The 13,400-nt window shown below is 31.9% G+C and overlaps 5 protein-coding genes across 5 annotated transcripts; 3 read left to right on the top strand and 2 right to left on the bottom strand.

The window, feature by feature from the left end:
• Positions 1-720: 720 nt before the first annotated feature.
• GLO3 (ADP-ribosylation factor GTPase-activating protein) lies at positions 721-2,196 on the bottom strand (the record flags this gene model as incomplete). Its single annotated transcript, XM_046078752.1, has 1 exon — positions 721-2,196. The coding sequence occupies one exon, from the start codon at positions 2,194-2,196 to the stop codon at positions 721-723; it is 1,476 nt and encodes a 491-aa protein (XP_045936487.1).
• Positions 2,197-2,883: 687 nt separating this feature from the next.
• On the bottom strand, positions 2,884-3,700 carry MRX3 (Mrx3p; the record flags this gene model as incomplete). Its single annotated transcript, XM_046078753.1, has 1 exon — positions 2,884-3,700. A coding segment is annotated over one exon (816 nt), but the record flags the coding sequence as incomplete, so codon positions are not given.
• Positions 3,701-4,917: 1,217 nt separating this feature from the next.
• Positions 4,918-7,068, top strand: SCDLUD_000137 (sugar porter family MFS transporter; the record flags this gene model as incomplete). Its single annotated transcript, XM_046078754.1, has 1 exon — positions 4,918-7,068. The coding sequence occupies one exon, from the start codon at positions 4,918-4,920 to the stop codon at positions 7,066-7,068; it is 2,151 nt and encodes a 716-aa protein (XP_045936485.1).
• Positions 7,069-7,546: 478 nt separating this feature from the next.
• On the top strand, positions 7,547-10,189 carry BRN1 (condensin subunit BRN1; the record flags this gene model as incomplete). The annotated part of the gene is made up of 1 exon (XM_046078755.1): positions 7,547-10,189. The coding sequence occupies one exon, from the start codon at positions 7,547-7,549 to the stop codon at positions 10,187-10,189; it is 2,643 nt and encodes an 880-aa protein (XP_045936484.1).
• A 953-nt stretch (positions 10,190-11,142) lies between these two features.
• YME1 (i-AAA protease YME1) lies at positions 11,143-13,320 on the top strand (the record flags this gene model as incomplete). The annotated part of the gene is made up of 1 exon (XM_046078756.1): positions 11,143-13,320. One exon carries the CDS (start codon positions 11,143-11,145, stop codon positions 13,318-13,320), a length of 2,178 nt encoding a protein of 725 aa, XP_045936483.1.
• Between the last annotated feature and the right edge of the window lie 80 nt (positions 13,321-13,400).

Below are 13,400 nucleotides of genomic sequence, written 5' to 3'. Positions count from 1 at the left end.
AAACCTTTTTCTTTTTCTTTTTATTTGTTATTTTTTATAAAAAGATATCCTCGTTGGCTTCTGGCCTGCTGTTTCTGTTTTCTACTATAACATACAATAAACAAAGAGGAAAAGAAAGAAAGAAAGAAAGAAAATGGCGTTCATGTAACCAATTTCAAAGTACTAAATTATTGTTAAAAAAATTTTTTTTTTTTTCAACATTTTTTTTTTTATTTTTTTTTTTTTTTTTTGTCTATTTTATTTGAAAATGTTCCCAGCAACGCAGCACAATAAAAAAACTGTTTAACTTTTATTTTAATTTAACTTATTTTATTAGAATTGGAAGCACAATAAAACACATTCATTTCAAACTATTATTTATACAAATGCTGCTGATATATTAAAAAGCTTGCCAATACCGAAAAATGTATAGATAATCATCCGGAAAAATCGTTGATAACTTCCATAGATTTTCCGGAGTGCCTCATAACATCTTCCACTTATTTTTATGTTTGTTCGAGTGATTCGGCTTGCAGTTTCGGATCCTAAAGAGAGAAAAAAGAATCATTACATTTATTAAATTGAAAAAAAAATATAAAAATTGTAATACTAAAAAAAATAACTTTGGAACACAAAATAACATAATATAAAACTTTGATTGATAAAAGCCAAAAAAAGAAGAAAAAGAAAAAAGGAAATAAATTTAAATAAAACAACACGAAATGCTAATAATATTACCCCTTAATTTCTTAAATAGTCTCTCAAATAATTACCTAATTTAGTAGCACCTTGTTCAACAGCATCCCTCAATACTTGAAAATCATCATCGTTATCATCAATAATCCTACTCGTAAAACTATTACTATTAGTACTTCTTCTTCCACCATATTGTTGTTGTTCGCCATCTTCTGTGTCTTCGTTGTCTTTACCAAAATAGCTGTCTGATGAAATACTTGTTGCATTACTAAAATTATTTTGCAATTTTTCTTTGGCCTCACGACTGGCATCTTCATCATACGATCCTCTTTGGAAAAATTCATCAGATGATATACCTTTTTGAACGCCAAACTTTTTGGCTACTTTACCGGTGTATTTAATTTCAGAGTTCACTTTGGCCTGCTTCTGTTGATTGGTCAACTGACTAGCATTATTCATAGTCATACCAAAGCCTAAGCGGGCAAATTTAGGCTTCAAATCTTGTTCTACTGTATCATTACTGCTATCCTCAAAATCTTCCTCAAAATCATCCTCCAAATTGTCAATATCTTCTTTCTTGCCATTTTTGTTAGCGTTATATTTCATATCCGGTTCATCTGCAGCATGCTTAACAATCTTTACATTTGTTGTTGCAGATCCTAAAGCTCCTGCTGCAGCTTTGTTCAATTTTTCCTCTTGCGCTTCCTTTTCAAACTGATCAAACAAATCATCTGCATCTTCCTTGGATACTTTATTGGCTGCTATCCTGGTGCTTCGTGGCTTTCTGCTGCTGGATAAAATAGAGTGTTTAGGTTGTGTACTACCACCTGTACCATTACTACCACTACTATTTACAGATCTTCTCAAGGGTTTTCTCATTGTGCTAGCAGCGTTGGTGGCAGTTGCTTTTGTATTACTCTTGTTCCCATTTTGCTGTTGTGAATGTTGTAAGACGGGAGAATTCCTTGGGGTCAAGACCTTAGGTGTCGCTGGTTTACTCCAATTATCAAAAAAATCATCAGTACTACTGCTGTTGCTGTTAGATTCGCCTCCAGTACTATCTTGATCCATATCATCCAAAACAATTTCGTTCCCATACTTTTCTTCATCAAGTAAACATTTACTGTCTAAATGTTTTTTATATTTTTTAGCTACTTGAGAAGTATATTTAGTTCTAGCATCGCATCTGTTATTGCTTTTACCGTTACTACCATTTGATAAAAACTGAGAGCCACCATGTTTATTGAAATATTCAATTGCTTTATGATTACCTGCAAACTTAAATCTTCTCAAGTTATCCACGCTCCAAACATCTAGATTAGTACTTTGAACAAACGTAATGTGTGTGCCCAGGTTTCTATGAACTGCGCTGCAATTAATACACAAAAAAACACCAAATGGAACACTAGTCCAGGTTGGATTGTTTGACCCACAGTCAAAACAAACACGATTTTCTCTATGTTTTGATTGTAGTGCCTGGAATAATCTGTTAGTAACTTCTTTGGGAACCTCTGTAGCCATACTTTACGCTGGATTTATAATTTTAAAGAACAGTTAGAATCAACTTTTGAAGTATACGATTCTTTGTCGGAAATCAGATATTAAACGTGGTTAACAACAAAGATGTGGATATGATTACTAGCGAAAAAAAAAAAAAAAAAAAAAAAAAAAAAAAAAAAAAATTGAGTCCAATAAACAAGCTTTTTTTTTTTGTTCTGTTTAATTCGTTAAAATGTACCAAGAAAGAAAATAACAAAAAAATAAAAAAAAATAAAGAAAATAAATTAAAAAATTTTCAAAGAGTGTTTTATGTACTTTCGTAATTTACTCTTCTTGATCACTTGTGCAGGTATTTCTGTAAGTCTCTTTCCTAATCTGGATCTTTTTTTTCTGGGGACGGAAAGTAAGCAGAAGAAAAACAATCATCATTAATTGACATTATTCCAACATCCTTACATCACACATCCCAAATATTAAACAAAGCTATACTTTTTACAACGTACTACGGGAATTACTCAAAAAGATTCAAGAAATTTAATTAAGAAAAGAATATGCAATTAAAAAAATTACAAAAAAAAAAAAAAAAAAAAAAAAAATATCGATCCACAATTCCAATAACCTTTCTCTCCATTTTGTTATAGATAAACGTCAAACAGAACTCGAATAATTTTACCAATGGTTAAATAATAAACCTTCTACGATATTAATTCAACCAAATATATCAATCCATTTTAAATATTTAAACCATTTTGGTTCGACTAATATACACTTGCCTGTAGCATAAACTGTAGAATCCTTCTTGTTATTTCTATTATTACCGAAAAAAATATTATCATACCAATGACTATTACCGTTATAACTATTTGGCAGTGAAATTAATTCACCCGTGATTACGCATTTTCTACCCTTGACTTCTTTTACTTTACAGTTCAATAAAACAGTGGTATCCGAAGGTATATCCTGCAAATATTCTAAATCTAATTTAGCGGTCACGCCTTTTTTACTGGGTAAATGTGGAAAGCCACAATAGCATAATACTTCGTCCATAGCTAATGCAACAATGCCTTTGTGAATATAGCCTTTTTCATTAATTAATCCACTACCAAAATGAAATATGGCATTTACTTCTTCACTATTCCTAGTTATAATTGGGTCAATTTCAATTTGCCCCTTTCTACTCAATAATGCCTTGCCTATATGATATTTATGATGTGGTAATGGTAAAAGTTGACCTTGAGAAACAACGGTTGTAGTACTGTTTTCTTTTTTTGAACTTTCTATAATTTCTGGTAATGTTTCTTTTTGAAGGCGTGACAAAACATCTTCGTTAGTAAAAGTATTTGATTTAATCTTGTTTATTTCATCTTTTGACAATGTTGGCCAAGGTTTGATAAATGTAATTACCCCTGTTGTAAATCCTAATGTTGGTAAAAGTACAAAATTGCTAAAGAAAAATCCAAAGTTTGGCATAGATGTTTTAATGTTGTCGTTGTTGTTGTTGTTGTTGTTGTTGTTTTTATTAAACTGGATGGGGTAGTTTATTTTTGAGGGGGGAGAAGTAAAGTAATGTTTCAGAGTGTTGGTATAAAACATAAACTTTAAGAAATCTATTGTTTTCAAATTTACTGATTAAAATCTGTACAACTTACATTACTGTAGATTTATTCTATCTGCGGTTATACTCAGGAGAGTGGAGGGGAGGGGGAAGGGGCGAATGGAGAGGAATGGAGAGGAGCGGAGAAGAGCAGAGAAGAGCAGAGAAGAGCGGAGAGGAACGGAGAGGAACGGACTTTATTTGTGTGGCTCTTGCTATTAAATAATAAATCTATTTATTTTATTTTTTATTGCAATTGTACAAAGTGGATTTGATAAGCACTTATAAAACAAATATTTAAAACAATATATACTAAAGTTGTAAAAAAGGGACTATCCTAATATCAAAAATAAATATTATATTATTACTAAAAAAAGTATGACGTAAGGCTAATTACAATGGCAACATTATTTTTATTATTTAATATCACCAAGTCACACCCTGTTCCCCCCACACGCAATTATATTTTATATACCCTTTTTTTTAATTTTATTATTATTATTTTTTTTTTTTTTTTTTTTTTCACTTCTACTAAGATGCTCAAGAATTTATCAACATAAATACTATGCTACTAATATCAAAGAATCTAAATTATCACGTAACTTAACCATTACTATTAACTTTTTTTTAAAATATTTATATGTTATAAATGATATCAGCTGTATTGTTTTTTGTTTTGTTTTTTGTTTTTTTTTTTTTTTTGCTCTCTTCTTGCTTTTTAGAATATAATATAGTCATTAAAATTACACGGAATTGCTGACACTAACTATATTAAGCATAATTTAAATTAAAGTGACATATATATTTAATAAAATATAACAATAAAAATAAAAACTAGGTATAAAGAAATATATATAAATATAAAATCCTAAAAGTTGTATTTTAAGAAAATAATTGTCTATAAAGAAAAAGTTATGATTCTTTCATATATAATACTTACCATCTTTTAATTCTATTCATTTCTTCCCTTCTATTTTCCTTTTCTTTTACTTTCCCTCTCTCTCTTTTTTTTTTTTTTTTTTTTTTTTCCAGATATCGATTAAAAAAAAATATAAAATATTTACAATTTCATCTTTATTCTTATTATCATTTTGGTACAAATAGAGAGAGGGTGCGAAAGAGAATAAAATCAGTAAATAAAAATTAAAATGTTCGATAATTCGAGTATAAACTCAAATAGCAAAAAGGATCAAGGTATTTTCGAAATTGAAAATATCTCAACCTTAGATAATGACAACACGTCATTTACTTTTAAAAATACAAAATATTATGATCAGTACGATGCTGATGACTATAATTATGCTGAAGTTGATGATTCAAAGACACATCAAATAAGACATCCTTCGAACGTAGGTATTTTTGAAGAAGTGTCTATAAATAGTTCATCGACAACAGATGATAAAGAAAACTACAATAAATCCAATTTTTATTCATATAACGATAAAAAATCCAAATCATCCACTAAAAAAAAGAAAGTGTTTAAACAATCCCAAAAAAAGCTTGCCAATGATGGAGTCGATGAAAATAACGTTTTAGGTTCATATACTGAGGAACAGGTTATGGAAATGGGTCGCAATTTTGCGTTAAAGTATAACTTGCCTAATGAAAATGATATTTTTGGCAGAGCTGCAGCTTTGGCTAGATCACCCAATAATTTTGATAGAATGGAGTTTTTGACCCAAGGGGAAAAAATTGCCTGCTATGATGAAATACATCACAAATGGAAAAATATTCCTAAAAAACTAATTGCCGCCATTATCGGCAGTGCCATGTCAGCCTCAGTTCAAGGCTTTGATGAAAGCATTATTAACGGGGCTAACCTATTTTATCCTAAGGCTGTTGGGTTGGGATCAGGCAGTGATCATGATAACTGGATTGAAGGTTTAATAAATGGTGCTCCATATTTATGTTGTGCCGGTATTTCATGTTGGTTGACCGATTGGTTAAACAATAAACTTGGTAGAAAAAAAGTCATATTTATAACATGTGCTATCTCTGCTATTACTTGTTTCCTACAAGGTTTCTCACCAACAAATAGTTGGGTTTATCTCTTCGTTGTAAGGTTCTTTCTAGGTTTTGGTATTGGTCCTAAATCTGCCACCACCTCTGTTTATTTAGCGGAATGCTCCACTAAGAGGTTACGCGGCGTAATTTCTATGAATTGGCAGACTTTTACAGCTTTTGGCATCATGTGGGGGTATGCCTTCAGTTTAATTTTCTATAAAGTTGGTGATAATGGTGTTAATGGTGGGTTAAATTGGAGATTAATGTTGGGTAGTGCAATGCTACCTGCTATATTTGTTATGATTCAAATTCCTTGGTGTCCTGAATCTCCACGTTGGTTGCTAGGTAAAGGTCGATATTTAGAAGCTTATGAGTCCACAGTCCAATTGAGATCGCATAAAATTTTGGCTTGTCGCGATTTGTTTTACCAACATGTTTTAATAATGGAGGAAAGTTCCCTAGAAATTCCCTATTTTATTAGATTGAAAGAAGTGTTTACTGTCAGAAGAAATAGAAATGCTTTTGTTACTGCCTTTATATGTGCTTTCATGCAACAATTTTGTAGTATTAATATTCAAGCATATTACAGTAGTTCTATTTTTCTCAAATCTGGCTTTGATGGGGTTCAGGCACTAACCGCGTCTCTAGGATTTGGTATAATTAATTTTGTTTTTGCCATTCCAGCCTTTTTCATGATTGATAGATTTGGTAGAAGATTTTTATTACTTAACACTTTCCCGTGGTTGGCCTTGTTTGTTTTTGTCACTGGATTTGCATTTTGGATCCCAGATCAAGAAACTAGGGTTGGCATTGTCTCTATGGGTATTTATGTTTTCACTGCCATTTACTCTTTTGGTATGGGTGTTGTTCCCTTCGTTATTGCTGGTGAAGTTTTCCCACTTTATATTAGAGCTATTGGTGCCTCACTTTTTACGGTTGTCCTTTGGGGCTTCAACTTTATTTTGGCAATTACTTGGCCAAGTATGTTAAAGCATTTATACCCACAAGGATCTTTTGGGTTTTATGCCGGCTGGAATATTATAGGCTGGTGTTTGGTTTATTTTTTTATGCCGGAGACTAAAATGTTGACTTTGGAAGAATTGGATGAGATATTTGATGTTCCGTTATGGGTTCGTGCTAAATTCCAATTTAAAGAATTATGGCCAAATTTCCAGGAGTATATTTTAAGACGCCATGTTAAGAGACAGGAACCTTTGGATAAACATACAAGAATGGCTTTGATGTATACTGGTTGGGAGGACAAACCTAACATAGAAAACACAGAAATTTATTAAAACAAAACGAACATGCAGCTATGTGTTCTGCTGGTATATTTTATTTTATTTCTTTTTTTTTTTGTTAATAAAAGTTAGAATTCACTCGGTATAATGAATTATAAAATATTATATATTATTTGATTAATTGGGTAAAGTGAATAAAACAAATCACTTTATTTCACGTGATTAGTTAATATAATGTAATATGTAAATTACTTTTGTGTCAAACCCTGTAGAATCCGAGTCACGTGATTTTTATGATTTTTTTTTTTTTATGATTTTTTTTTTTTTTTATGATTTTTTTTTTTTTTTTTTTTTTTTTTTTTGTTCTCCCGTTCCTTCCTCTCAGATTTGTAAAAAAGATGATGATTTAACTATTATTTGAATACTGAGATATAAACTTGTTAGCCTTTCCTTTCTTTCTCTTCTTTCTTTTCTTTCTTTTTTTTCTCTTCTTTTTTCTTTTAAAACAGTAAAGAAGTAAACTTTAAAAAATATGGCTTTACAGTTCAGATACCAACAACATAATAGGATTGTAGATAAGAGTGATCCTAATCATGCTGAAGATGATGATGACGAAGAAGATGTTGGTATTTTCACAAATAGAGCCACTATAATGGCTAACTTCGAAGAATGGATCAAATTGGCAACTGACAATAAAATTACTTCCAAAAATAGTTGGAATTTTGCCCTTATTGATTATTTCCATGATTTAAATGTTTTAAAAGATGATGAAAACGGCAATATTAATTTCCAAAGAGCATCTGCCACCTTAGATGGCTGTGTCAAAATATATTCTTCAAGGGTAGATTCAGTTGCTACTGAAACTGGAAAATTATTAACTGGATTAGCAACGGACAAGAATAAAAATGTTGAGAGTAATGATCATCGCGTTAATAATGGCCCGAACCATAATGGTGCTGAGGATGGGAATACTAATATTACCGATAATACAGCTGTACAAAATGGTGATGTAGTTATCGACCCTGTCACTGGTTTACCAGTCAATTCAGTAGCAGAAGAGATTGGTAAAAGGAGGAGAAACTATAATAGAATTTTAGAGACTACATTGACGGAGTTTGACAATATTAAATTAAAGGAATTGGATAAAGAACTAAGAATAGATCCTTTGTTTAAGAAGGCGTTATCGGAATTTGATGAAGGTGGTTCTAAAAGTTTATTGTTAAGCACTTTAAATGTAGATGATAATATTAGAGTTATTTTCGATGCTATAGGTACATCGGTTTTTGAAGAAAAAGATATACGGGGAAAAAATATGACAGGAGAAGGGGAAAAAACAAAAACTGTTGAAAATAATATTATAAAAAGCGCAGAGAATTTAATCAATGAGCATGATGAAGACAATAATAGTATATTAGATTCTATTAGCGATCCCCTAGACAGCGATGATGATAAAGAGAGTAGTAGCGCCAACGATCAAAATATATCTCAACTTTCATCGGCTTATAATATTTCTCGAGATAATTTTCAACAAACTGATGATGATATTCTTGCGTTAGGTAGCAAAATTATAACAAATTTAAATTTTAAAAATTTATGTCCTTCGATGGAAGAAGTTAGAACTGTTGTCAAAGATGTATCCAAGGCCAAAGAACTATTAAAGGATGTGAATGGAAAATTTGAAAATTTTCTAACAGATCAAGACTTAGAAGATGTAGCTTTAAATGATATTGGTATTCAAGATGTTAATATTGATCCTCGCACTGCAATGGATGATTATGATAGCTATGATAATGATAATGATGATGAATCTGATAGAAATCCATCACATGACATTTATGAGTTTGAGGAAAATATCGTTAATAAAAGCAACAATTTACTAGTAGAGCATAGTAATGAGTCAAATATTAGTGATATTACCAATACTATGAGTGTTATTAGTGATGAAGGAATAAGCGCTGTTTTAGATATGGATGCGTTAAGCTACTTTGATGATAATTTGAAAAAGAGTTGGAGAGGTCGAGATCATTGGAAAGTTACAAATTGGAAAAAATTTAACACCAATACTAGCAATGATAATAACAATACTACTGCTGACGCTAGTACCACTGCTGCTGCTGCTGCTACTACTACCACTACTACTACCACCACCACCAATAATAATAATGTTGGTGATCATAGCGATGACGATAATTCATCTCCAATAATTGATAAAAAACAAATTGATTTTTTTGATTTCTCAACTAATCCAGAGGATATAATATTTGAATCCAGAAAAAAATCTAGAATTGATATGCCGCTAAAAGATCGTGAAAATGAAACACATTATTTATTACCAAATGATTTCCATTTTACCGCAGATAAAATTACGAGGCTATTTATCAAACCTACTGTGCGAATGGCCTTTATATCTAAAAGAGAAAATTTGAAAAAGCTTTCTAAAGGTGGTTACAAATCTATTCAAAGTACTAATAATACTACTACTAATAATAATATTGTTAATAATAATGATTTAAACAATAATGATGTACCAAATATTGCTGACGAAAATTTCTGGGCCAAAAATTATGATATAAACGAAACTGTGGAGAATGCATCACTAAATGGTGACTTATTACCTGATAACGATAATAGTGACAACGAAAACAATGACGACATCATTGGTTTTGATTTTAATGATGCATTTGGGGATGAGGATAAATTGGATAGTGCACAAGAACCAATTGATTTAAAAGTTCCTAATTTATCTGAACAAATGGAAAATTCTAATGGAATGAATATTGCTCATACAGCAACATCATTACCCTTACGAAATCCTACTGAATTTAACAATAAAATGACTTATTCTAGGGTTTCTAAAAGAGTTGACGTTAAAAAATTAAAGGATAATATCTGGGCTACTATTCAAATGAACCTAGTTAATACTAAGAACAGTAAAGAAGTTAGTGAATCTTTTCATGACGAGTTATTATTGACAGATGAAGTAGATACTACAGTACAAGATTTAAATTTTTCGGATGTTGTAAGTCAAGTAACTAATATGTATGGTGAATCAGCAAGAAAAGATCTATCCACCAGTTTTTTTTTTATCTGCTTACTTCATTTGGCTAATGAACATGGTTTTAAAATACAGAATGTTGAAAATTACGAGGATTTAATTATAAGATTTCAACAGTGATGCTTTCAGGACAGTTTTTGCAGTTTTTCTTCTTAATTTTACCATTTAGGACTAAATTTCTTTTACTTAGAGGCGGAACGTGAAAGGTCCAACATTTTTGGGATCAAAAACAATTCTTGTTTTACTATACAAACCAATGAATAAGGCCCCCCCCCCCAAATTTTTAATATGTCTGCTAAGCATTTCTGAAAAGGATCGCAAGTTTGAAAGATTAGTGCTATTTTATTTCACTTTTAGTTAAAAATAAGTCGGTAATATATCGGGTGTTAATATCCGATTGTCGCTGGACTTGTTTTAATATAATTGTTTATCTACTAAGAAAACATTGCAGAGTGAGAATATCAAAGATACCATTACCCGGATGTTGAGTGGCATATATTATTCATTGTAAAGCGGTAAAATATCTTCCAGATCATTCTAAAATTATAACTTTTCCCACATTTTATTCTCCTATCTTTTATTTTCACTCATTTTTTTTTTTTTTTTTTTTTTTTTTTCGTTTATAAAACTGCTCTTTTTGTTATTTCCTTCAATTTCTTTCTTTTTTTTCTTTTTTTTGCCACTTTAAATAGTAATCTTGAGGTAATTATAAAATATAACATTTTTTTCGTAGGCATTTTTTTTTCTTTTTTTTCTTGCTTTCTACAATCACCTCATTTCGGTTTTTATCTCTTCTTCAATATCAAAACTGAAATTAAGATAAAAATACTAACAGAATACAACTTTTTATATAAATATAAACATCATACAGCATATATATATATTAACTACTAACTCTACAAAACAGCATTCATATGTATGAAAAAAAAAAAAGGTAAACTACCAATAAATTAAAAGTATTATTATAGCACATTTAAAAGAATATTAAAACCTCAGGAAAACAAACAAAAGAATTCAAAAAAAAAAAAAAAAAAAAAAGAAAAAGGAAAAAAAAGAAAAGAAACATTAAGCATATGAACTCAAGAATATTAACATCATACATCAAAGCGACCGTGAAACCATCGCTTGCTTTGAGATCCAACTTAACCCTAATACTGTCCTCAAAATGTTTATATTCTTCCATTTCATTTAATAAAGTAAAGAGGCTAAATAACATTCACTTTTTTATAAACCATTACCGTTTTTATTCTAATCAGCAAAATCCTTCTAATGAAAAGGGCGAACCTATAACTTCAAAGCCAAAAGAAGAAACCACAAATGCATCTTCAACATCAGCTTTACACGCAGTTTTGGCCGAAAGGGAACAAGAAGCTAATCAACATTTCAATGATCCAAACATTCAGGCCGGTTTTTATAGACTATTAATGAATTCTGGGTACCCTCAATATGTTGTTTCTAGATTTGAAACGCCCGGAATTGCTTCTTCCCCCGAGTGTACCACCATCTACATTAAAGCTCTAGAGGAAACTGGCAAACATGTCCAAGCTGAATCTGTTAAGCAAACTTTAGCTGCAAATAATGGTGCTGGTACCAACACCGGCAATACTACCTCAACTGCTTCGCCTTCAGCGCCTTATGTGATGAATACACATATTGGTACACCAAAGGAACCCGTTCATGTTATTATAACTGAATCTACAGCCACTATAGTTTCTAGGTGGATTAGGTGGCTAGTAATTTTTGGATTACTAACATACGGTGTTTCTGAAGGTTTCAAATATATTACTGAGAATACCTCCTTATTGAAGTCAAGCGAAGTTGCTGACAAATCTGTGGACGTCACTAAGACTACTGTTAAATTTGATGATGTTCGTGGTTGTGATGAGGCGCGTGCAGAATTGGAAGAAATTGTTGATTTTTTGAAAGACCCCGCAAAATACGAAGCCTTGGGTGGTAAATTGCCTAAAGGTGTTTTATTGACTGGACCACCAGGTACCGGTAAAACTTTATTAGCAAGAGCTACTGCTGGTGAAGCGGGTGTTGATTTTTTTTTTATGTCTGGTTCTGAATTTGATGAAGTTTACGTAGGCGTTGGTGCCAAGCGTATTCGTGAGTTATTTTCGCAAGCACGTGCTCGTTCTCCCGCTATCATTTTTATTGATGAGTTGGATGCCATTGGTGGCAAGCGTAATCCTAAGGATCAGGCTTACGCCAAACAAACTTTAAATCAGTTGTTAGTTGAATTAGATGGGTTTTCTCAAACAAGTGGCATAATAATTATCGGTGCCACCAATTTTCCTGAATCCTTGGATAAGGCTTTAACTAGACCTGGTAGATTTGACAAGGTTGTCAATGTGGACTTGCCAGATGTCCGTGGCCGTGCCGACATTTTAAGACATCACATGAAAAAAGTCACATTGGCACCAGATGTGGATCCAGAAATTTTGGCACGTGGTACTCCAGGGTTAAGTGGTGCTGAATTGATGAACTTAGTTAACCAAGCTGCCGTTTATGCATGTCAGAAGAATGCAATTGCTGTTGATATGAACCATTTTGAGTGGGCCAAAGATAAGATTTTAATGGGTGCTGAAAGAAAGACTATGGTTTTAACCGAGGCTACCAGGAAAGCTACTGCTTACCATGAAGCTGGTCATGCTATTATGGCTCTGTATACTCCAGGTGCCACTTCTTTGTATAAAGCTACGATTTTGCCAAGAGGCAGAGCATTAGGTATAACATTTCAATTACCGGAGATGGATAAAGTTGATATTACTAAGAAGGAATGTAAAGCCAGATTAGATGTTTGCATGGGTGGTAAGATTGCGGAAGAACTAATATATGGCAAAGAGCACACTACTTCCGGTTGTGGTTCCGATTTACAAGGTGCGACTGGTATGGCTAGGGCTATGGTTACTCAATATGGTATGAGTGAGCGAGTTGGCCCGGTTAACTTATCTGATAAATGGGAAACCTGGTCTGGTAAGATCCGTGATGTTGCTGATCAAGAAGTTGTTGATTTGCTAAAAGACTCTGAAGAGAGATCCAGAAAGTTGTTGGAGGAAAAAAATGATGAGTTACACAGGTTAGCACAAGGTTTAATGGAATATGAAACGTTGGATAGAGCAGAAATCGAAAGAGTTTGTAGAGGTGAGCCGTTAAATAGAATTAAATATTCAACAAACAAGGTTATAGATGGTCCGGATAACGACGAACGTAAAAATATAGATAAATCTTTACCAGCTCCAATATGATGTGTCTGCCTTTTCCCTTCTTCTGAGCGAATTTCGAAAGATGCTTCTCATTTTGTCGTTTCTACCTTTAATATTGTGTT

The sequence above is a fragment of the Saccharomycodes ludwigii genome, chromosome I (genome assembly GCF_020623625.1).
Source record: "Saccharomycodes ludwigii strain NBRC 1722 chromosome I, whole genome shotgun sequence".
NCBI lineage: Eukaryota > Fungi > Ascomycota > Saccharomycetes > Saccharomycodales > Saccharomycodaceae > Saccharomycodes > Saccharomycodes ludwigii.
This window is presented reverse-complemented; position numbering and strand designations above follow the sequence as displayed.